Here is a 26,995-nt window from a genome sequence, read left to right as displayed (position 1 = left end):
ATGTGGTTAATTGAACTCCAACCACCGAAGTACACCAGTAATCTGTCTAGTATTCAAATCCATATAAAAGCAATTTACTTTACTAGGATTTGAACCTTAGAACCATCGGCTTTGATAATCAGCTGTTAACAACTGATTTGGAAAAATTAATTTTCCATTAGACTAAGTCGTTAGGCCTTTTTTTAAATATTTAACAATGCACAATGGTATTTTTATTAACATTTAATTAAATTTAACTGCATAGGATAATTGCACCAGATCTACGGGGATATGGTGATTCTGAGAAACCAGCTGGAAGAAAGTATTATCAGATAAAATACCTTGTTGAAGATGTAAAAAATCTTATTAATGCTTTAGGTAAATATATATTTTTTATTTATTTATTTTTTTTTTAATTACTATAATATCTAAGTAACATGACAGCACTTATATTACATTTACTGCTAGAATTTAAAAGTAGGATGCTTCTAATAGGATCCTAAAATCATAATTACCTACAAATAACAAGTATTAATGAACAGTAACAGTAATATAAAATTATCGTAACTTAACAAAATGTATAATCAATGTCAGGATGCTTTCATGGTTTTTGTATCAGGTTTGAATCAGATTGTAAATAATTTATAAATAAAGTAGAACTAATCAAGAAGGGAATGTAAAAGCTCCCTTATACAAATGAAAAACAACAAATATATTAAAATTCAAATAAAAGCCTGACTTCAAAAATTGGAGTTTATCAATTTTGGCTATATCTTTACTTAAAATATTGCCAGGCTGGAATTAAGAAAGACAATCTGCTATCAGAGTAGCATACTCTGGACCAGAACTTACTCAGGACCAGGGTTAATAAATTGTTGGTAGCTGCTTTTAACCTCATGACTTGTAAAAGTCAATATTTAAATAAGGCTTAAAAAAGACTTCTTTCAACTGACACTTTATTATCTTCTGACACATATTGTGTCAGATGGCTGAGACCAAGTTTATATATGGCCCATCCACTATAAAGTAAGTACATGACATACAAAAAGCACCAATCTAAGTCTCTCTCTTAATCATGATGTTCATTACATAGCCAGTCCCTACAATGAACAGAGAAAGTTTCGTTCATAGAGCTGAATGTCATATAAATGTCTGTAAAACTTGGCATGTTGATATGCAGCCATACATTTAATTAATGAAGCAGATTACAGGAAATAACTTCTTATCTTACTTTCGTTAGTAAGACATGGGACATGGCCGACATGGGATGCTTATTATTTTTGAGAATGCTTATGTAATTCTCAGAATGAATTGTAACTCACATTAGGTCATCTACAACCATTACGGTTGTAATAATTAACACCTATAACATGTTTGAAAGTATGCTTTTGATTTCTAAATCATTGATTACATATAAAGATGTAATTTACATCTACTTTTAGCAATTTCATAAAACTACATTCTTTGGTTTCTATTTTATTTTAATTAATTAATGAACATAACTTCAGGAAGCAATATTAAAATATTTTGTGTTACTTTTTGGAAAAACTTTTTTTTCTGTTTTATAAAAGCAAAGTTTTTCCTTTTGAGCTTTATTAATAAAACAAGAACATAAAAAATTTGTTATATAATGGTCTGTGACATCTAATATTTAATTGTTTTATTTGTGTGTTTTTTGTTTTGTTTTTTTTTTTTTAGAAACTAATACTAAATATTTTTGTATTTCAATCATTTCAGGACGTGAAAAAGCCACAATAGTAGCTCATGATTGGGGTGGCATAATTGCATGGTTCTTTGTCATGATTTACAGTCAAATGGTAGACAGTTATGTAATAATGAATGCACCACATCCCATTATATTTAGAAAATTTATTTCAACTAGTTTTACACAATTAAGGATGTCATGGTAATATAACTAGATGTAATTATATATTAGAATTAATTTTTTTTATTTGCTATTCAACTAGATTGAAGCATGTCTACAATCCTTTCTTTTCCAAAATATTTTTAAAATGGTTTGGAAATATATCTGTATTCCATCTGATATTTTGGATTCTAATCTGCTTCAGATTTGAAATTTTTCAAATACTTTGACTATTTTCTATACCACACTACCACTTTTAACTTTCATGCATATACAGTGAAAAAAAATGCTAGTATATTGTATTTTAGCCCCATCCAGAAACCCAAACTTTCATAAAATATTTGATCGGATGGATGCCTAATGGAAAGCTTGAACCCCTAATATCCATACCACTGTTAATCTCATTTCCAGTTCTGCTTCAGTTAGACAATTTCTTCACATCTCATCTACATTCAGTATCCTTTCTTTCCAGTCCAGAGTGTCTCGTGCATAATGGTTTTCACACTCACTGAATCCGTACTAGGGATATGGAAGACTAATAATAGGTAGTATACATTTGAATAGAATAATGGAAATTATGGTAGGCTTATGAGTTAGGCTTTAATATAATTTTTTTAAGTAATTGAAAAAATAATATGGTATTTTTTTTTATCATTTCAATATAAATTAAAGAAAAAAAAAAGTTGAACTATATAAATTTGACAACCATCACCGACTCATTCATTACAGATTATCCAGTTCCTGAATAAGTAAAAAGTTAAAATTTATCAGTTACTCGCAAGTCCAAAAAAAAGTAAAATGAATTTTCGTTATAATATATAAATGTGCCTAAACAGCAACATTTTGTCAAACAAAACACCTAGGTAATTTTGAACCCTAACTTGACTGATTACACAGACTTTATATTTAATGTGGGGGTTTCGACTGTATGGTAATTTGTCTGCTCCCTTCAGAAGCATATACTTTGTCTTGGCACAGAAATTTTTTAAATTTTGATTGTCCATTCAGCCTTCTGCAGCTGACAAGGCCACCTGCACTCTTTCTTCCAGTTGTGGTCATTAATTTTTTTTACCATGAACTGAAATAGACAGTCATCGGTGAAAGCCTGGGCCGTGACCCGTTCTGGGAATGTCAGTCTCAGAAATCCATCAAAAATCAGGTTCCACAGCAGGGGATTAGAATGAAACCTTGTGGGCTTCCCCTGGTTACAAATTTTTCCACAACTAGGCATGCGTCTTTGTGAACAGAGCCATGCAGATAGATAAATAGTCTCAGACCACGACCTGCAGGGCTTCAGGAACATTGCGACATTCCAAAACTCATAGAGGCTAGAACTCCAACACAAGGAAGGAAGTGATCATATCAATGCTTTCCATTCATATCGATGCTTCCCTGAAGCCGTTCCACAACCAGCCGTACCAGCAACTTACCGAGAGCCAGCAAGAGGCTGATGGGATGATAACTGCTGACCTCACTAGGATCCCTTCCAGGTTTTAAGAGCACCCTCAACATAACCAGCTTCCAACAAGTGAGAAAGCAACCCCAGGTAAGGCACCTTGAGAACAATCTACCAAGTGACTCTCTTATGACAAGCAAAAGATGGTGAAAAAATCTGGGTCAAGTTGGTCAATCCTAGTAAATTTCTCATTGCCATTAGAGAAATCACCCAGTCTGTATCAACAGAATCCACAGCCTGCATGTCAGGAAAGGGTGTCCATCCCCCCTAACGCCGATTCTGCTTCACCCTTCAGAGCATCTGGAAATAGAGTAAACAGAAATGCCACAGAAATCTGGTAAATCTGAAACAGAAATCCACAGAAATGTAAACAGAAATCTGGTAAGTTGCCCCAGGTATTAAAATGTGGTCTTGGCCATCAAACCCACATCAGACACTAGACAGAATGTGCAATGGCTTTGGCCGGTAATATGATTTCACAAGCTGCCAGGGGCTGCCTACCCTGCATCTCGCGCATGTAGTCAACATTTGATTATATACATTTGGCACATGTCTTGCCAACATTTGAGTTTGGCTTCCTTGATGGCATGAACATATTTTCCTTGTACTTGCTGGTACATCTACCATGCGCTTGTGGTATTCCACAACCACATCATTGATGCTACTGCAGCGATGGTACTGTTTCCTAACCAGATGTAACCCTTGCACACAGCATGCTAAGGTCAGAGGACACCACTTTTTTCTAAGTCTCACTGCGAATAGCAGACGGTCCCTCAGATCATGTGAGCATCATATGATCCTTGGATCATATGATGTTTGATTCTAGCGTATCAAATATAAACCACCAGTAATTAGATAAGTTAAACTTACCATATTAATATCCAATAGTTGATATTCACAACCAAACTGACAAATTATAAAATGAATAGGTTTTAATGTATTTATAGAATTCAATAGCAACTGAAGATCCTGCAAAAATCGTATTGGATATTAATATGGTAAGTTTAACACTACCATCCATTCCCTGAAATGTGAATTTAGAAGTGGTCATCCAGACACAAAATGATTAAAATAAGCCTAAAAATTTGTTAAAAAGAGTTTAAGCAAAACATTATTAAATATTGTATTTATTTATCATTAAGTTATCAGTCATTTGACTGATTTGATATGATCCTCTTCCTTGTTTTAGTTCAGTGATAATTTTTTAATAACATAATTAAGTATAGTATTAATCAGTCACTAACTTGAAAGCATAAAATTTGATTCATAATTCCCTACAATGAAAAATTTGAACTAAAAATATAAGGTCTGTGTAGTGTTCTATATTTAATTAAAACGGTACTCATTTATGAAATGAAATCTCATTTATCTCTGAAATTATAGCAGTTTTAAAGGAAATCAATTGATTTCCTTTAAACAGGTTGTGAAGATGCTTTTTGAAAATGGAGTCCTTTGTAGAGTGATTTATTGCAACTGTTACAGAATTTCATGAAATACGCATAGATTGAAACTATAATTATACAGAAAAAAGGTTTAAAGTTTATAATATGGGGTAAACCTTAATATTTCTCAATAAATTGTTAATAAGATAGATATGTTATATTGAATATAAGCATTTTCTTTTTGTAGTAAATACACCCTAACAATCTGACTTGAATGTTTAGAAGATTCTAACAAAGTTTCTCTTCTCTCCTCTCATTCATCTTAAGATCTCTCTATTACATACTTTATCAACCCATCTAATTTTCAATTACTACTTCCTGTAACACCACATTACACGTCTTTTTCTTTTTGTTTTTCCTATTGACCAGGGTCTTCCAACCATTAAATACTATATTATACATAACATTTTTAAGAATTCTTTCTAATCCATTGATGTATTGCGTCTAACTGCTGCGTCCAGGTGCAAAGCCTCTTTTCTTTATTACAGAAAAATATCTTCTTTCAAATAGTTCTTAAAGTTGGTACAATATAGTTTGTTCTTGCACACTAGCCGAGCCTGCAAATACAATATTTTGCTAAGGAATCAAATTAGTTTTTTTAACTTATTCTGTAACATAATTTATGGAATATACATTTTGTCTAATCTTTTGAGTCAGAGAACCTATTTTAAAAAGTAAAAATTTGAAACTCATATGCAAAATGTTTCTAAAATGGCAGGATGGCTATACTGTTTCAGATACTGCTTTTAAAACCAAACAAAAAATATCCTTAGGAAAAATGGCAGTTTCTCCTTCATTCTCTCCCTGTCCGTCATTTTATTATTTTATATAAAAATTTATATCTCAAGTTCGGATAGAGGAACACATTAGTGATATGGTAAACGTCTTGGTAATAGTTATAAAATTAGCAAAAAATTATGACTTATATACCTTTGCAATTTACAAAATGGCAGCCGTGTTTATTTTTCAATCCCATATTTCTCCATAAATATTAGTTTTATCAAAATTTGGTAAAATATAAAGCCTTTTATTTTGAAGAAAATGAAGTTTTATGTTTTAAAATGTGATAACAAATAGTCAAGATATGGCGAAAATTGATGTATTTAAATTAATGTTGTAATTTTCATGAGCTCCACTTTGCATTCAATTTGATTAAATATGAATTGTTTTTATTTATTGTTAACTCTAGTATCAAATTAAGTAATAATTTTCTCACAATAAAATTTAATATTAAATAATTTGATACTAATTTACAATACTAGAATTAACAATAAATAAAAAGAATATTTAATCAAATTGAACACAAAGTGGAGGACACTAAAACAGACACAAAATTAAAACATTAATTTCCCACCATAACTCGGCTCTTTGTTAACCGATCTAAAAAAAAAATAATGTCATTTTGTTGAAAATAAAAAGCTTAATATTTTAGCAGAAACATACATTTTGAAAAAAAGTAATATTTATGGAGATATAACTGATTGAAAATAAACATGGCCACCATTTTGTAATTTGCGACGGTATTTAAGTCATGATTTTTTGTTAGTTTAAAAATTTATTCGAACTTTAAACTATTTGAACTTGAGATACAAATTTTAATATAAAAATAATAAAATGGTGGACACAGGGAGAACGAAGGAGAAATTGCCATTTTTCCTAAGGATATTTTTTGTTTAGTTTTACAAGTAGAATCCGAAAAAGTACAGCCAGCCCATCATTTTAGAAACACTGTATATATAAAGTTGAAGATTTTCCTCTTTTCACATACCTAAACCTTCCTTAAGAAATGTTCTATAGAAAGGTGAAAACCACATCAGAATCTTTCCCACCAGTTCTCCATATTTTAAAATAATTGTTAAGAGACTTGAGTTTTGTCTGCATTAAAGCTTTTCTTGTTTATGCAAATCGCTTTTGATTTCTGCTTTACTTCGATCCTTGTTATTTTTAATAACTGATTAACAAAATTGTAATTTCTATTGTAAGATAAATATATTATATTTATCTTAACATATAATTCATCATGTTGCTTATCATCATATTAAATTACTTTTATATTATTCTTGTTTATTTTCATACTGAATTTCTTTATTAGCATTAAATCAATGCCATCTAGTATTTCTTCAGACTCATTTTTTATTTCTACCAAAAAACATAGTCATGAGAAAATCTGAACAGCTTTTTTTGTCTTCGGATAACTATTGCAATCTTAAATTTGTCCTTCAATTCCTGTGCCACTTCTTTTACATATAAAGTTAGAAATCAAAGGGTTCAGAATAACTTCCCTGACATACTTCTTCTTAATCAAAGATTCCCTTTATCTTTTACTCTGTTCCAGGTCTACCCGTTTCTTATACTGATAACATTCAAGTCTTCTTTCTCGTTATTTCAGTTTAATTTCCTTAAAGTTTTAAAAATTTTCCTAAAATCATTTATCAGATGCCTTCACTTAAGGAAATAATCAACAAATAAGAAAATTTTACACTTTTAAATTATATATTTGTAAAGATTTCTTTATAAATACATCCTCCCATTCAAAAAAAAAAAAATGTGTTTAATTTGTAAAGATTCTTAGAATATCGACCAGACTATTTAAATTGTTAAGTTATTCTATACTAAATAAAAAAATTACATTATAATTAGAATAAAACCTATAAGTTTTAAGACATAAATATAAAAAAAATTATTTTAACAGCAATTTAGATTACATGAAAATAATTTTATTATTGTTTACAGGTACTTTTTTTTCTTTCAAATACCATATTTGCCAGAGTTATTTATACAGTTGAGAGATTTAAGATTTCTAAATGTAATATTCTATACTAAGAAAAAAGTGTCACCATACAATGAAGAGGATAAAGAAGCTTACCGTTTTACTTTTGCTAAACCTGGTAATAATTTATTTTTATTATTCATATGAGGGATGGCGGAAATGTAACACACATTCGTAAATAAAAAGAAATAGTCAAATGGAACAATTATGGCTTAAAATCACATTTCATTTGCTACAAAAACTTACATTTATTTTTCTAAACAATCACCACTTACAACTACACATTTCTCCCAATGGTGAACTAGTTTGCTCATTTTGTCAATGAAGAATGCTGGAAGTCTTTCCTTGATCCATGACTCATCTTCGATGATGAAATGAATAATATTTCTCTTTAATTGCAGAAATAAGAAAGATCATGAGGAAAGAAATCTGCTGAGTATGGATAGAAAGGAATAGGTTCAAATTTTAGCTTCACAAGAATCTTGACTGTTGAGTGTGTTGTGTTTGACCAAGCAGTGTTGTATTGTAGTATTATTGCTTCTGTGGTCTCCTAAAGGGTCTTAATGTCATAATCTATTGAAGGGAATTTACTTTCAAACTGGTTTCCAAATAGTAACAGTAAGTAAGTCACATACACATGTTCAGAATTTACAAAATTTTATTGCAGAGGATTGTGTTTTGAATTGTTTTATTGTGGTGAACCAGAATGCCAGTATTCCATATGCTCTGCTGTTTTTCTTCTGGGTTATAAAGATGTACCCAAGTTTCATTTCCCATTACAATATTGAAAAGGAAGTCATGATATTTTTCAGAAACGGTTCTTAACATTCCTTTTGTTGTTTGTTCCTTTCTATGAGTTTGCATCATTTTAAATTCATTTATTCACCTTTTTTTGGTGTTTCTCATCAGTCATAAAAACTAATGGACCATGGTGAGGTTCATCCTCCATATTCGCTTTATCAGCTTTTAATGTACAAAATTCTACTATTCGCCTGCTGAAAGACTTCAGTCAACAGTTTCATCAATGTAAATAACATTTTAGATGACAATGAATGTCACTAACGTTCATTTTTTCTGCCATTAAAAATTCATTCTCTATATATTAGGATGCATTAACATAGCAGGTATACTTGATTCTATAATAATGGTGACTGACAGAATATGAGGACATAAGTAAACAAGTTTTGTAATGTTAGCAGGGGAATGAAACTAAAAGATGGCAACACCTGTGTCACTTTATATGAAATTTTGTTCTTCTGATACATTCCAGTGTGCATTTCATTTCAGATGCCACTCATACTTGTTAAACTTTGTCACAATTGAATACTGAATACTGTATTGGACTAAGCTTTGTTTGCATGGGAGGAATATGGTTTATGATCTGGCATGAATAAAAGATGTTCTTATGTTCTTATTAAAAATATCAGCATTACAAATCTTATTTTTTATATTGTACATTTAGAAAGTTGATTCAGTTCTGACATATGAGTATTGATTATAAAACAATATACATAATGCATGTCTTACTAAAAATAATTAATTGCAGTTAATGAAGCAAATTATTTTTTAATTGTATTTTAAAATAGGCAAGGTAACTCATTATCTGATTCCTGTTTATTGCCATTATTACTATTACTGAGGACAGACAAAACCAAAAAACCAAAGAATGTAATATTGTAATGTCGTGTAACAATTCAGTTAACTTTTCAGTTTTTTATTTTTAATTTTTCAGTTAACTTATTTTTATATTTCATATTTAAATTTTACACTTTTTAATATTTAAATTAACAACTTGTGTGGTCATAATGTTAGACTAACAGTATTTTGATAAACAATTATTTGAGACGCATGTATTTGGTTTGTAATCAATTCGGTCATAACATTACACCTCTGAAAGTTTTTACATATTATTCAATACTAGTTGTAGAGCACATGATTAACAATAGATAGTATATACGCTCAAACTTTAGTGAAAAGTAACGGAAAATATTGCTATTGTGATAATGTGATTTTGGGTAAATTAAAGAAAGAATAAAGTGATAAGAAATCTGAACTTGGTATAGATGATGATAGGGTTACTTTCTACAAGGAATTACAAAATATTACTAAATTATTTTCAATTCTTTTTTAATTTTTCAAAAAATGTATTTAATATCTTATTTACAGCTGTACTTTGTATTATCTGAATTCAAAAAAGAAGTTTCAAAATTAAATTCTATTTGAGAATTATCCTTTTAAGTAAATTATCAGTTTTTAGAAAAAAAAATACACCCAAAAACAGCTGATACTGAGGTCTTTCAATTAAATAACTTGAACTCAAAGAGTAAATAACTCCATTTCCAATTTTTAACTGTTTCTTTATTTTAACAATTAGTTAAAGTTTTTTGAATAGGAGGCGTAACATTTTTTTTACTAAAAAACAAGACAATATTTCTTTATACATTTATCAGAATTATCTAAAAGTGTTTTTTTACTCACATATTTTAAGCTTTCCCTACTGTGGAGTTTCTGCTGTAGATTATGCTCCATTCACTTCTCAATTTTTTAATGAAGACTTCACCTTCATTACAGTAAAAGTCAGCTCATTTTGTTGTTTTATCTAGTGACTTTTGACTTACTTTTGTTTTTCTTGATGGTCATTAAAAGAACAATAAATAGACAAAATAATTCATTCCATAGATAACTAAAATATATCCTAAATGATAGTAACAGTTTAAAAATGTGTGGTAGGTGTCATAATCATGTGTAATGGTTGTAGGTAATCTGACATGTGATAAAATCAGTCACAAAACTGACATGCCACACTCAAGATATCAAACTCTAATTTTAGGTTTACTAGTGCATGGTTACCTGCAAAGCGATTTCCCGTTGCCTTTTTTAATAAGTTTATATACTGTTGCATACCAGCATTTCAAGCTTTTTGAAACGCTGGTGATGTTCAACCCTATAAGTCTATAATTGAAATCTTCACTTCATTTACATCAAGGACTAACAGTGTAGTGAACACTATTACTCTCATAATTCTGACTCTAGTTTTCATATATCACAGCCATAAAAAAGTTTGGAACAAATAATGTGTAAAGTACTAATAAATAATGTATAAAAAATAACCCAATCAATTATACTTCATCATCCCCCATTCATACCATTAGAACACCCAAAAGCCTTTCTTTATGTAGTGCGCTTACTTTTGGGAAAGAAAACTTTATTCATAAACTTAAACAGAAAATTTATTATACAGAATGGTTTTTGATAACTAAACAAATGAGATGGGATTTGCTAATATAGGAGATAGAAATCAATTGATAAATATTTCTCTAAGGTTTTGTTTTGAATCTTAATTGACTTGTCAAAAAAATCTATTTATTTTGACACTTGACGGTCTCACATGTATAACGGAGACATATATTTGTACCAGCATAATTGTTGAACTAATGGGGCTGACATACATTCTATAATTTCTCAATGTCATTTGAGTGGGAGGTGATGAATTCCAGTTGGACACTTTCCAATACTCATAAACTTACTAAAAATACTCAGAGATGTCACCTTTCAAAAGCACGTAAGTGTTAACAAATATGATTAATATTACCAAAGTTATACGACCCTAAAGCCATCCTACTGGGAAAATACAAAGAAATATTTTCCTCAATCCCAATATTACACAATTGTGTATCAGTTGTTAGCCAAAGATTATTAATGGTAGAAGATTATATAATGGTACTGCATTATCATATTAATTTTGTCTTTGTGTTCCTTGTACTCTCCTTCTAACAGGCTGAACAATATTGATGAACTTGAATTATGGTTTCTAGCTACATAGATTATCTTCTAATCTTCATTTAACTCTGAACAAATGTTTACTTTATTTTTGATTGCAAATAGCAAAAGTTTTAAATAAAATTATAAACTTAAAAAATTAAGAAATGTTAATAACAAAAAGAAAAATGTAATGCAGTCAATTAATAAAAAGAAATTTTTTATAAACTTCCAAAGTTACAATAGGTTAATTTATTTTTTACTACATGGTATACTTATAAAATAAAGAATTAAGAAAGTGTTTGTTATTTTATTACTATACTTTTAAAGAAATGTAACCTTTTAATTGTTGTATATTTATTTGTTTTTAATTAAAATATATGATTAAGTACTTATTTAAATATTTATAATATAAATTACAATTTTATATTTAAATCATTAGGTTAAATCGCTTTTTAGTTACGATAAAATATTATAATATTATAACATAATTTATATTCTTTTTGTCACAATAAAACATTATTAAATCAGTATATATGATCTTGTATTATTTCATATACACTAGGCTCTTCTTCAGTGAGATGTGTGGTTACTTGAAATCCAACCAACAAAAAAATCACCATTATCCACGATCTAGTATTCAAATCCATATAAAAGAAAAACTGCCTTTACTAGGATTTGAACTTAGAACTCTCGACTTCAAAACCAGCTGATTTGCGATGACAAGTTAACCACTAGACCGGCCTGGTTGGATTATAAATTAGACCTAGTAACTAATTATATTCTCTGATTATAATTACTAGCAAAAACTTATTAGTTCTTTGACATTTTGATTCATACTTCCTATTATGACATTATTTTGATGATGTACATAATTATGTTGTTTTTTTTTGTATAGCCTGGCGCTAGATAAAAAAAGCTTTCTTTGGCGTACAGTTTGTGAAATTGTAGAAAAACAATTACTTGAAAAATTATTATAATTAACTAAATCAAAATGAAAGAGTTTGTTTGACATTACAGAGTTTGTGTATTGGATTAAGCAAATTCCAAAATTTTTGTGGGTTGCAAATAACTCCCAAATCATCATTTTATCAGTCTATTTCATCATGATTTCAAAAAATTGAAATACACTGCTGCGTTGAGAAAGACAATTTTGAAGGCAAGGCTAAATAAAAATTAAATATGTTTAAAAAACCATATTACCATGTTATACTTTGATCTATTAAAACATATTAAAGCAGCCTAATCATTAGAGACCGGATTATATGTAACATATAAAGCTTGAAATATGCTTAAAATATGCATGAAAAGTGTCAAAACATGCAACTAAATAAAAAAATAGTAATTTTTATTTCAAAATCAGCATACAGTTAAAAAGTAGTTGAATAACATATCGATAAATTTGATAATTAAAAATTATTTAACATTTTGTTACTTTTGTAAATGTAAACAACCAGTTACTGTTCCAAATGTTCAGTAGTAACATTGTGCCTTCGATCACTTCAAAATATTTTTATAAATGGAAAAGAATCATTCCACATCCACTGAGGTAACTGGGCAGTATTTGAATTTAGGTGCTATGTTAGCACTTATTGTTTCTAGCAAAAGTTCACCCGTCCCATTAATAAAACTATCAATTTGACACAAAGGTTCAAAATCTTTGTGTTTACAAGGAAAACCAAGGAAACGTTTACAAGGGAATACCTCTGGCAATGTGGAGTTCATTTTGCAGATTTTATTCATTAATTGAATAAATTCAGTCAACGCCAAACTTGCGTTTCAAGTTTTTTAATACTAGCAGGTATGTGGAAAAAATGAGTGCTAATCACAGCTATGTTTTTTTTATACTAGAATAGTTAAATGCTTCCTTGAACTGACAACTGTCAAAGCCTCTGCACCAACAAAGTCGTTTACTACACCTTTGATGGCCTTGAAATGTTCATTGTAAAACACTACAGCTTCAATCCATGTTTCCCGAGTTAACTACTGGTTCGAAAGGTAAAGGCACATTTCGCAGTTTTTTTTTTTATAGACCGTATTGCAAGCTGGTGTCTTAAGAAACTCTTTCTTTGTTGATAAAACCAGTTTATTTACATTCCCAAATGTGGATTGGGTGGCGTGAGGGGGGAGGGGAAGAGAGAGTGATGTAAAGAGCTTGAGCATTAGAGAAATAGATTTTAGGAAATTAAATAAATTTTGCCAAAATATCAATAGTTTTAATGACACAAGTCATATAACGTGCACAGTCAAGAATATGACACACAATAACAATAATCCGAAGGGCATTCTGAACATAACATGAGATGATATGAAGAATCCATGCCTTAATCTGGTATATTCAAACGATAAACGACCACTTCCTAACAACAATCATCTTAATGACTATCATGGGATTACGTAGCGCATTTTAACAAAAAATGTTTCAAAAAGCAGCCTTAATCAGAACAGATGACCTACAAAATTTGGCAACTTTTGTAGAGTTTAATTCTAGTTTCTAGTAATTCTAGTAATTCAAGTTTAATTCTAAACTTCCTTAGTAATTACATCAGCTTTTGCCTGAGTTTCCTAAAGGGAACCTACCTACATATAGTAAATTTATTTATAGTAAATAAACCTCCAGTCGAGTAATACAAATAAACTAAATAATTTGAAAAAAATTTTGTATATACAAAAGTTACATTGATAATTATGTTACTTCTTGACATTGAATTTGGGAGCAAACTGTCATACTATGACCTCAGCTTGTCTATTCCCTGCTCAAAGTACAGTGCCACCAAGTACCTACCTTTGTCTTTATACAAGAGTTCATCATTGTTTTTTAAGTGTTATGTAGCTTATCAATTCCTCAATTCTTAGAACATATGAAAATCAGATGGTGCCAAATCAGAGCTGTAAGTGGGATAGCAAAAAATCTGCCACTATTAACTTGTTTAGCATACCATTAATGCTAACGATGTGAGGCTATGCATTGTCATAAAAAAAAAACTAATCCCTTGCCATATTCTGTATCGTTCTCCTAAGCTATTCAACATTTCACAAAAACTGTCAATGAGTATTATCAATCCAGGTTCATAAATTCTGCCAACAAAATTTCTTTTCGATCCCAAACATGGTAGCCATCATTTTATCTTTGTTAGAATTTGTTTTTTTATTATCTGCTTGTTGAGTGAGTGGTGTGTACATCACTCTTTAAACTCTTGTCTCAAAAACTATGAACCGAATCTAATTTTTAAGATATAACTTTGGAATTAATTAACTTTGGAAGCTTGGGAATTATTAAAATATTATTTTATTCATATAAAATCATAATTAACTTATCAGTAAAAAAAAAATGTAGTTATTAATTATAGATTAACATATATTCTACTTTTTTTTTTTTTTTTCAACGTTATTACAATATTATAAAGGTATAAATTAACAATTACAATAATCTGACTAGAATTAGAAATTTTAAGAGTACAAAAATTTAACGTAACTCATACTTTATGTCAGATACAATATATAATATTAGTTAGCAATAAATTACTTGAAAACTAATAAAAATGTATTATTTTTTAGTTTACAACAGTTAAAATTAATATCTAAAATAAAAAAAACAATATTATTATTATGATATTCTTCTTGTTAACTAAAGTCATTAACCGAGGTGGAAGATTAGTAATTATTTAACAATGATATAGAAATAAAGAAATCATTTTTTTGGTAAATTATGTAATATGAAAATAACTGAATACAAAAGCGATAAGTTATTTTTGTGATATTGGAAGTCATTTCTGTGTTTAAAATTTAATAATACTTAACCTCCATCCATAATTATAAGTTCCAATGCAAAATCATTTCCAGGGATTTTCATACCATTTTAATTTAAGAAAACCTCACTTGCTATTTCTTATTTCAAAATATCACTATTTATTATGGGGGGTAATTATTTTATTTTATGGGGGTAAGGAACAGGTATGTAGTTCAGTAGTACTCCTTACCGTGCATTATTGTTAATTTTTTACGGCAACTGCTATTTAACATTGCTGATATAAATATTTACATCCTGTATGAGTACAAATATCAAATAAAGGTGCATCAATGAACTTTTCTCTCTTTAAGTGAACCATTTTTCTCCTTCTGACACATATTTATCAGAGATAAACTCTCAAATAAAAACATAATACAAAGGTTAAAAAAGCTGATAACAAAAATGTAGTGCTTTCCTGGCATCAGGTATTTATTCTTATGTAGTGGAAACATAATGATACATGAAAAAGTTACCTAAGATTTCTTTTTTAAGTTTATAGTAAAATTATCATTATATGTTTAAAGAAAATTTTAAAAAAGTTTCAATTTTTGGGGATGATGGAATTTGGGGGAAAATTATTTAAAAAAATAAGAAAGTATGCATGCATGTACTAAGCTTAATATAAAGTGGGTTATGTTTGCAAAATTTTGAGAAAATTGGCCACAAAAAATTATCTACCCCATCCCCAGGAGATATTGACCCCAAAATTTAACAACAAATTGCCCCATATACATGAGTCTCTGTACAAAATTTCATCGAAGTCGGTTTATCCAGTCAAAAGTTCTTGCAACATAGCCCTTAAGTTATGATGCCAGGAAAGTAAAAATATTAAGTCTAAGATTTTTAATTACAGGTTATTAAATTTTCTTAAGGTTAAATTAAAAAAAAAAAATAACTCCATATTTTACTTATTGTGAAAATATCTGAAATATTTTTTTGTAATCAAACTAAATTTATTTAATAAACCATTTTAAAATCCCGTAATGCTGTCATTCATTTTTGTATCTATATAATTGTCTGGTTTAATAGTTTATTATATACTCTGATATCAGTTGACAGTTCAAGTGATTATTTTTTTTGGCAGTTATGATCTAAATGATTTAAAACATAATTTTTAAAACATTATATTAAATAAATTTATTAAGATGTCCAAAAAAATAACTTTATTTGATTATTTTTATACCTGTGTATTTCTTATGATAAAAGTGTCTCACTATGGTGAAACTGTTATATAATCAATGTGTTTTCCCCCTCTTAAACCACTTATTTTCAGTAAAATCAAACAAAATTTATCTATTGTTTTATATACAGATGGGAAATGACTGTATATGATATCTAAGAAACACACCTGATTAATATTTCAATAGAAAAATCTGTGCATTCATATTAGATTTTTTTTCAGTTCATATGACTATCCTGTCATACATAGCAACTACTCCAGCTCTTTGGAATGCATTCAGCAGTTACTCGAAGTCTGTCATATGGGCTAAAAATACTGAGAAGGGGGATTGGTTTTTAAATAGCAGCCCCAGCTGAAAGGGCTGGCATACCTTGGTAATGTCAGGTCCAAAGAACAGCTCAGAACTCAAAAGTAGGAAGCTCAAATAACATCGGACCCGACATCTTTGGGGGGAGTTAAAACCATAGTCCTGGTGGGGAGTACTATCTCTGGGTATTCCTTATTTGAGGCAAAAGCATTTCAAGACCATAATCCTGGTGGGAAACTTCCTTCTGGGGTTCCCCAGGCAAGGCAGAATTAAGACCGAGGCTGAGTTATACTTAATTGTAGGTTCGGCTCTGGAGAACGGGAAATAAGAAAAAAGCATTTAATTTGAGATACATCATGAACTGTGGGGTTATGTTTAAGACACCCAGGGATGGATTTGAATACTAAATCGTGGATACCGGTGGTCTTTAGTGGCTGGGTTTCAATTAACCACACGTCTCAGGAATGGTCGAACTGAGACTGTACAAGACTGCACTTCATTTACACTCATATATATCATCCTCATTCACCCTCTGAAGTATTATCTGAAAGCTAATTACCGGTGGCTAAACAGGAAAAAAGAAAGAAGGGATGGATTTTTCAGGTCCTGAAAGGTTCTCTCATATAACCGTGTTTGCTCTCAATTATTGTATAAGTGAGTTTATTTTTACTTATTTTGTGTTATTTTTGCTGTTTCTTTGGTTTTTTTTTTAACTGTGTTCTGTACTGTGTCACGTCCACAAATTATCCAGTTTGTATTTTTGACACCTATTTTTGTGGGTTTATCTGTGATTTACGTTATATTTGAATTTCTTGCATTATTTTGTGTGTAACTCTAGCCTACAGTTGCTAAGACACGTTTAATAACAGTGTCAGCTGTTCATTTATTTGTTTACATTTTTTGTTTGCTTTGTAACTTTGTATTGTGTTTGATCTTTTCAGAGCATTTGGCATAATATTTTGTTAATATGTTTGATCCGAATAACGATACAGTAACCAAGAAATCTGGTGCCCTGTCTTGAAAAACAAGAACAAGCAGTGCTCTCACAAGAAAGGTTAAAGCTAGTGGTTTGGATAGAAATCCTGCCACCACTGACAAGGGCATGCTTGAGGCTACGGGGTTGTCTTCTCAGGAATGTCAGAAATGGATTCAGGCGTGGCTGAACCTACGAACCCTTCCTATGTTGATTTTGAGGAGAATGGAGCCATTGGCTGCCACTTGTTAATGAGCTATTGATGAATCTTGCATGACTGATCAAGAGTCATGCTGCGATGCAGAGCGAGTGGGGCAGCCTATCACACCGGTTAAAATGAGTAGTTCTCAGATTAAAAAATGGAAAGGACTGGTGCTACAGCTGATGGCAAGATGCAGCTTGAGAAAGACGGTCTGGATTTGCTAGATGCAACTGATGAACTTCTTTCGTCATTCACAGATGGTCAGTTTACAGGCAAGAATTTATATAGACTCATTAGGAATGTGTGGTATTTGACGCAGGACTTTGTTGACCTCAGTTTGGAACTGACTAATAGCAAAAGCGACGGGTGTGATAAGGAGACTCAGATGTCCAAGATTACCCATGATGCTATTGAACGAGTTCTTGAGTCTGGTGACATTGAAGATCTTGCTGAGGTGGCCGGCTCTCACTGGAATAAGGACTTGTACTCCAAGGCGGACGTCAGGAAAGGCCTATGAGCACCTATGCTTCAATGGTTTGTAGTCGTGTGCCTGGGGTGTGTTGGAGACTGAACTCAAAGGCTGTCATTCCCGGTGGCACTGTGCTCAGAGACAACCCTTATGAAAAAATTTGTTAAAAATATAGCTGTGTTTTATACCTCAAAATTATTTAAACGTGTAGAATAAACATTGTTACATATTCTGAAACATAATTTATGATGTGTTATAACATTGCAACCCTTAGAAACCACCCTAATGACAAAAAAACTTAGTTTTCAACAATTTAAAATGTTTTAATGGTGTATTTATAGTGAATTATAAACTATTTACAGTTGTTAATGTAATTTATAATTTATTGCTTGCAATTTTTAGAAGATCCTGAAAATAAATATTCTTTTGTTAATTACACTAAAAATACTGATTTTCTCATAAGATTAGTCTAAAAAATTTATGCGAGTTTAAGGTATTAATAGAAAAAAAAAGAAAAAAAAACATTTAATAACTAACAATATTTTAATTATTTAAAGTATTAATTTCAATAAACAGCACAAAAATATGTGTAATTCCAAAACTGAGTATAATTTGTAATGAGAATTATCTCAATATCATAAACGCGCAGCGTTGTTATTAATAATTATTGCGTTCTTGCATTTGCAATTATGTCTCTTAAATATCCAGCAATTTAAAAATAGTGTCGATAGGTGAATTATGAAAATATTAAACGTATATAACAGTTACTTGAAAAAATACATTATAGAATTTATAATGAATTTTATTTAATACAGTGTATTTACCTTTTTATCCGCCTTACTACCAATTTTGCTGTATAGTCAAAATTGCTAGTCGGCAACTGTATAAAGGACTTTTTGGACTGGCTTTATTTGACTTATTAGAGCATTTTATTTGGGGTGGCTGTGCAATTTTGCAAAATATGTTTTGTTACGAACATTGTTGTTTTTCAATTGTTAATAAATGCGCCTAAGAAAAATATGACGTTAATTAGGCGAAATCTCGAGATACTGAGGGTTCCCTTGCTCTACAGTCTCAATTCCAACACCTTTTTCCTTGAATCCTTTTTGAAATCATTGACCTCATTGGATTTTTTGAACTCTATTAAATAAACTCGTTTATTTGTAACACTTATTATTAATTCCAAAATTTTAAAGTTTTTTTTTTTAAATTAAGTAATAAAACACGCATTTGGATAAAATATAATCGATGAGTTATTTATATATTACAATAACTACGGCAACAGCCTTTTTTTTATTTTGAATAATAACCGACAATAAATGTTAAAAGTTAAATATTAAATTGAGCAGACTAGCCGGTGTTTTTATTAAAATATTCACGCAAATTAAAATCATTAAGTTTTACTTAATAACGTGTAAATGTTTCTAAAATAAAAATAAATGTATTATTACATTTTTAATTAAATTGCCTATCAACAAACAAACCTACTGAAATATTTTTAAATTTCTAAGATAAACTTCATTCTTTTCTTACTCGTATACCGGTAACGATAAAGCAGGTAAATGAATATTTAAAAATGATCGAAACTTTGGTTAGCGATAAAAAATATATTTATTAAATAGATACATTTTTTACCGCTTGATCGTAAGTTTACTAAAAGTTTTTGAACTACAATACATTTAAAAACGTTTGAAATTTTACTTACTTTGGTTTTTGAATATTTAGATCTTTTTAATACATATATATTGTTCTACCCGACTGTAATTTCTTTCAAATTCTTAATGATAATTGCAGAAATTACATTCAGAAGCGTGGCGCCCGTATTTTTAATAATCCAATACTTTTGATATTTGTTTAAAAAAAATATGTGCAATGGCTCATCGTCAAAGCCACTGTGACTTCATGAAAAAAGTAATTCAAGATCGGGTTCAAAATTTGCTTTGAAATTCGGTTATAAACTATACCATGCTGTTATGCCTTAATGGTGTTTTTGGGGAGGGGTTATAGTCGGTGAAAGCCCGACTCTACTATATATACGGGCATACGGTGGCTGGTAGAGCTTTCCTCACGCACGCAGTAAATTAAAAAAAAAAACTAAATAAATAAATTACAAACATTAGAAACTCGAGATTCAGGAAATTAAAAGAGTATAAAAATTTAAATATCTCTGAGTAGTAATAAGTATATATATGTATATATGTATTTTCCATAAAATTTACATTAACGGCTTGACTTACTGCGATGAGAACCCAAATGACTCCATGTAATTAATACTAAGTGAAGTGTCACCTATTGAAACGTCACTTAGTGTTAGTAACATTTTACTATTAACAAATTTTACTAGTCCTACTGTCTTAAGAAAGTAATATAATTATTTTTTTTGGCCCTAGGATGTGAGATCCCAAATAGTAACGGGATAATATAATACTAATCCATTTTCAAAAATCTGATGTGGACATCATATGACTTCCTTGTACGCCTATTAAATTACATTTACACGTCTTTAAAAGTACATAAAAGTTCATTTTATTCAAAACTTCTTATATTTTTTATTTAATTATTCATCGTAAAAACGTTTTTAAATTGAGAGGTTAATAATTATCAATAAATCAATATATTTAAATTTAAAAAAAGTTAAAAGTTAAATTAAAATAAAAAGGAGATGAAGTCTGATTCGAACCGATGTGCCTTCTCCTTATAAAATCCAAATATTTCATTAATTAAATATTTATTTGGCTATAACTCGGGAACCGATGAAAATAAGTACCGCTTTTGATATATCCTTGAAAATCTCTCGATGAGAACTTATTACTGCAGTTAAGAAAAAGTCCAAAATCTAATTTTTTGGAAATTTTTGGTCAAGTCGATTTTGAGTTAATCGAGATACGTAAATACGTACACTCGTCACGCCGAAACTAGTCAAAATGGATTCAGGGAACGTCATAGAATTTATATTTCTGTTGAAATCTAGAAACCGAAATTTTTCGTTATCATAATATTTCCTTTACTTCGTCAAAGAAATAAAAAAGTTAAAAATATATATATCTGTTTGAAGTCGGATTCAAATCGACGTGTGCGTGGTTACGGATCCGATACGTTCTCAATTACACCACATAACTACTTGATCGACTTGAAACAAAATTGATAAATAAACTAATATAAAATTGCCATCGGACACCACAAAAAACGTGAAGCCATGTGGTGTCCACCGCAATGCAATTGTGCGACTGTCCACTTTATTAAAGATTGGAGAATCGTATCTCACTTTCAAATGAAATGCAGCAAAAAATGTTTATATATAATTTAATAGGCGCATAAGGACGTCGTCATACGGTGTACACGACAGATTTTTTATATTTAGTATCTTCATGTTTTTACCGTAATATTATTTCACGTGTGTATTTTATAATTAATCTTGTATTTTGTGAAGCTGCTCTGATCAAGGTTTACTGCGGTTTCCCTTGATCCATCCACACAAATGCTGGGGCAGTTGCATATTTACCCGTTCTCTGATCGGTTTATTCAGTGCGTTCGGAAAGTTTCTGTATGCTGGAATCACGGAAGCGTAATGACGAAACATTCTTTGTAATTTTATTTCATTATTTCATATAAATGGACAGCTTATAACAAAACGGGAACTGTTTATAAAAGGCGTTTAAAATGAACTCCTCCAACACGTTTGGATATATTTTCAAATACTTTACCCTGCTGATATACTGGAATGTTTCGTACGTATGCCGTTATTGCGGTTTTATTTCATCAATCGTGCGTGATCTGTTGCGATGCGATGCTTGTTTCACTGCCCCCCGTAGAAAGTAATCAGGGGAAGTCAGACTGGATGATCATGTAGGGCACAAACTCCTCAAAATGATTCCTTCACCAGGGAAGTTTCGTAAAAACGTCATTGACCTGCTAGCTTTCTTTTTTTTTCTTTTTCCTGTTTAGCCTCCGGTAACTACCGTTTAGATAATTCTTCAGAGGATGAATGAGGATGATATGTATGAGTGTAAATGAAGTGTAGTCTTGTACATTCTCAGTACGACAGTTTCTGAGATGTGTGGTTAATTGAAACCCAACCACCAAAGAACACCGGTATCCACGATCTAGTATTCAAATCCGTGTAAAATAACTGGCTTTACTAGGACTTGAACGCTGTAACTCTCGACTTCCAAATCAGCTGATTTGGGAAGACGCGTTAACCACTAGACCAACCCGGTGGGTTTGACCTGCTAGCTATGTGCGCTGTGGCTACACGTTATTGTAAGCAACCGTGACTGATTTCTAGTTCTGTTAACTGAATAATGAAGTTCGTTAAAACAGCACTTCGCAAAACGGATCATTATTACGAGTATGTATATATATATATATATATATATATATATATATATATATATATATATATATGTATACTGAAATAGTACATTTCAGTAAGAACAGACTTTGGCAGAGACGGCTCTCATGTAATACAACCAAAACCCTTGAATTTCCTGTCCCGTACTCCTACGGAACTACTGAACGTCGAATGCTGCCATTAATTTTATCATGGGAATCAACCGTCCATGAAATACAAGGCAGAACTGTCGATTAACCCACCGGGTCGGTCTAGTGTTGAACGCGTCTTCCCAAATCAGCTGATTTGGAAGTCGAGAGTTCAAGCGTTCAAGTCCTAAGTAAAGTCAGTTACTTTTACACGGACTCGAAATACTAGATCGTGGATATCGGTGTTCTTCGGCGGTTGGGTTTCAATTAACCACACATCTCAGGAACGGTCGACCTGAGACTGTACAAGACTTTACTTAATTTACATTCATACATGTCATCCTCTGAAGTATTATTTGAAAGGTAATTTCCGGAAGCTAAACTGGAAAAAGAAAGAAGGACTGTACATTACGTAATTGTTTATCGGGGTCCAAATCTCTTTGTTGAATGTCAAGCAAATGTCAGGCTTAGCCGAATTAGATCTCTCGATGGATTTAGGATCGAAGAATTGGACAACTCCAAATTAACACAGGAAGAAGACTTTGCAATAATAATGCATTATCAGAAAAGCATCGATGAGAAATCTTTTATTAAAACACAAAAAAAACGTTTGTTGAAAATTGTGGTTAATTAAGGAAATGAAATAAAAACTTCACTATTTCGTTACTTTGTATAGTAAATGTTTGATTGAATATTTTTTTAATATACCCAGCAATGCTTCGCTGTTGCTAGATTTGAGTATATTAAATGAAAACGATTGAAAGTTTGATAAAACATTAACAAAATGAACGTTACAGAACTTTACAAAATTTCACTTTATAATTTTTCTCTATTTCCCTTTTCCCCTAATTTCTCTTTTCCTTTTTCCCGCACGTAAATCGGGTCGGGTTCAAAATTACATACCGATTGTATAAATCGTCACAACTATACTGTCCAAAAAATGCTCCCGTTAAAACCCATCAGGGCTAAGAATGGGGCGGGGGTGTGGCAACCGGAAGCGTAACAACGCGGGTGTCTTCCCCTCCGGGGTTGGGAAGTCCACAAAATGACAGTAACCGTTTTTTAAAACGGTTATAATTCCAAAAAATAGTTCAATATAATTATTCTAACTTTAATGAGCTTTTTATCTTATAGAATTTTAATCGACTTTCCTGACAGATCACACGATATAAAATTATTTTAAATTTGCTGGCCCGTCTAGTCAGAATTTGAACCCTCGGGGCTCAGGTCAGTCCGGACGAATCCCGGAGCCAACTCACGGGCTCGGGACGTACTTTATGGCCGCAGAGCACGCCGCTGGCCATTGTCTTCTACCCTGACGGCACCATACCCTGGATCCCCGCACTGTACGTTACTCTCATAGTTGTGAAAATATAATTATATTATTCAGGCTTTATAGAAACCTGAAAAAGATACCAAATTACGAAAGATAGAATAATAGTAACTATGGTAACCAGAAATTTTAAGTCGAAAGCCTATATAATAAGTAAAATGAAAAAAAATACGGTTTACGAGGTATTTAATTTTTTATTTCATCTACAAAACCGAGCTGTTTGAAATAATATTTGAACTAATGTTATTTTTTTTGCTTGATGAAATTCACTACAGAAACTCTTATTTTGGTTATGAATAAGAAATGTGATTTTTGCAGCGCGTAAAAAATGTTATGCCTGACCGGAATTCGAAGCCAGGAACTCCGAACGAAAGACAGAGACGCTACCACTCGCGCCAGAGAACCCCACAATCAATTTCATTTCCTTATATTATAAAATCTGTTTGTAAGTGTTAATTTTAACGCAATTTTTTTTTTATATTGTAAAATATTAAAACCGAGCAAATCTTTTGTTTTTATTTGTTTTAATTCTTTAGCAAACAAAAAAATATTCATGTAGCATTTTATCGACCTGGATAATTCGTTTTCATTATTAAAAATGATATCAATTTATAACTAAATCGGATGATTACCGTACATTAATTTTAGAAGTAAATCTAAACTAGTTACATTAAAATCCGCTTGTATAGCCAAGTTATCGATTGATTCTGAATCGATAGTCGAAATCTATCATGATCGATAGTTACAATTTATCGATTCAACTACCATCCTAAAGATATTACCTTTGCATTATATATAGAACTATTCCATATATAAAATGAATGTTTGTTTGATTGTCCCATATGCACTCCTATACCGTTCATTGGATTGCGATGAAATTTTGGTGAGTTGTACGCAAAAGTTTTTGAATTGATTTGGCCCGCTAAGTGGCGCCGAGGTCGAGATATTTCGGAAAATTGTATTTACAGTCCAATTTGCCTCATATTTTTCGAAAACGACAAACTGTTGGTCGACACACAATTAACCCTATGTAACCATATAGTGCGTGCGAAGGACGACGGGAATGCTAGTATAAAATAACCCGACTTACGTCGCTGCGTAAAATGTCACCGATGTATGACGTCGGGAAATAAGTTTAATTAATTAAAGTTGCACATTTTTGAGAACTCGGTTGAACCGTTGGAAGTTTAAGAAAAGCGCATAATAAAAATAAGTTTTCTTTGCTTATGTACTTACGGGAAGGTAATTTTTAATATTATTTCTAAAGAAAACTAAATATAAATTGAAGTACACAATTTATCTGATAATTTTTATATTTTAACGTATAAGTGAGCAGTTCTGAAGCAATACTTGTCAAAGAATTGACTTAATGAGGAAAATTTACTTCATTTTTAACGCAATTCAATATAATTGTGTCAAGAATGCAAAACTCTTAGGAAAATTTAAATAAAACCTCTTTCTACAATTTCAAATTATTTTATCGTATCGCAAGGCATTTATTTTTCGCCGAACAAAACAACTGTAGTAAATCATAAATAAATCCTAATGGCCTAAAAATAATAATAACAATAATGTGATTTGACCCCCCCCCCCGAATTTATTTTGTATATAATCGTGTAATTGAGGGTACAAATTAAAATAAAGGACTATATAAATTTTCTAGCCGAATTTATTCGAAATGTATAAGAAATTTTACATTGCAATAAATTCATTAAATTAAAAGCTGAACCTTAGATTTACGTCTTTAATTTTCTCTTCCGTTCTTGCTATTTTTATTAAATTATTCCTTTTTTGATTGTCATTAGCTTAAATTGTATTACAGACCTACCGTTACAATGCACATAGCGGTCGTAAAATTGAGATTATATATATAGGTGATTCAGGAGGAAGGAAACATAATTTAAGAATTGATTATACAGCTTGAAATAAGCAAAAATATTCACACAAAATTAATATAGTGGCTTCTAGGTCAGCCGGTCTTAGGTTTAATTCCTGACAAGGGTTCAAAATTTTTTCGCTTAGGCTTGTCACCCGTTGACAAGCAGCACGTTATATTAAGTAATATATCGAATTCGTTTAAAATTCCAACTATTCTTTGGATAAGGACCTAAAACTTATTTAAGCAAAGTTTTTTGATATCGCCAACCGTTGACCCGGGACGTGAAAGAAATCGAGTTCGAAGACAAAAAAATCATTCCTTCCGTAATAGGCGTAGTATCGAATCGGTTTAAAGTGGTCGTTAGTTCTGTAAACATTTCGTAAAATGTTAGATATGACCAACCCTTACGGCAAGGGATGACCAAAATATTGCTGGAACGGTAAGAAGATGGGGTTTGTCGTATCGAGTAAATTTGAAGTAAAATAATTTTAGGACGGTATCTCAGAATGGATTTGACAACAAGCTTTGACGTGGTGATATGCAAAATTATGTGAAAGTCAAATTAAAAAACTTAATTTTATTCAAATTAAAAATTTGATGTTTTTGACAATTATTTCTTATGCGTGATGAATGGCAACTTTCATTTAGTTGTAAATGAAAGACATCAGAATGATGTTAATAAACAATGGGCAACGTTAAATAAAATGACTTTTTTATCATTAAACATCGAAAAATAATAATATATTTTTTTATATGAGTTTCTACAACTTGAGGTGTACTGTGACCGTTTTTGAAATTAGCGGTAAAAAATGTTTAATAGCCGAAATACGGCAAGGGTTTACTTAAGCCTTGTTTTTGTGAAAAAATTGTTGTTTTGCTATGACCTTTAAAATGTTGTCGTAACCTTATCCTAAACTTTGGTCCTTCTGATGCGTATAATCAAAGTTGTTGCCGTGACTCGAGTCTGCTTTGATGTTTAAACCGGTGTCAAGTGGTTACCTTACCCGATGTTGAATTTAAGAATTCAAAAAAAGCCTTAGTCGGTAAGCTGACTAAGGCTTTAACAGCATCTGTGTGAAAAGCGGGGAGCGTTCGTGATTTATTCGTTTTTGC

The 26,995-nt window shown here is 30.8% G+C and overlaps 1 protein-coding gene across 1 annotated transcript; it reads left to right on the top strand.

The window, feature by feature from the left end:
* LOC142321209 (epoxide hydrolase 4-like) lies at positions 1-7,671 on the top strand. Its single transcript, XM_075359206.1, has 4 exons — positions 1-29; positions 245-357; positions 1,717-1,885; positions 7,475-7,671. Exons 1-4 carry the CDS (start codon positions 1-3, stop codon positions 7,656-7,658), a joined length of 495 nt encoding a protein of 164 aa, XP_075215321.1. The 3' UTR covers positions 7,659-7,671.
* The last annotated feature ends 19,324 nt before the right edge of the window (positions 7,672-26,995 follow it).

This window comes from Lycorma delicatula, chromosome 3 (assembly GCF_047948215.1).
Source record: "Lycorma delicatula isolate Av1 chromosome 3, ASM4794821v1, whole genome shotgun sequence".
Lineage (NCBI taxonomy): Eukaryota > Metazoa > Arthropoda > Insecta > Hemiptera > Fulgoridae > Lycorma > Lycorma delicatula.
This window is presented reverse-complemented; position numbering and strand designations above follow the sequence as displayed.

Coding starts and splice junctions, on each gene's coding strand:
- LOC142321209 (XM_075359206.1), top strand. CDS start 1: ATGTGGTTAATTGAACTCCAACCACCGAA. Junction 358..1,716: donor AAATCTTATTAATGCTTTAG/GTAAATATATAT, acceptor CAATCATTTCAG/GACGTGAAAAAGCCACAATA. Junction 1,886..7,474: donor ACACAATTAAGGATGTCATG/GTAATATAACTA, acceptor TATTGTTTACAG/GTACTTTTTTTTCTTTCAAA.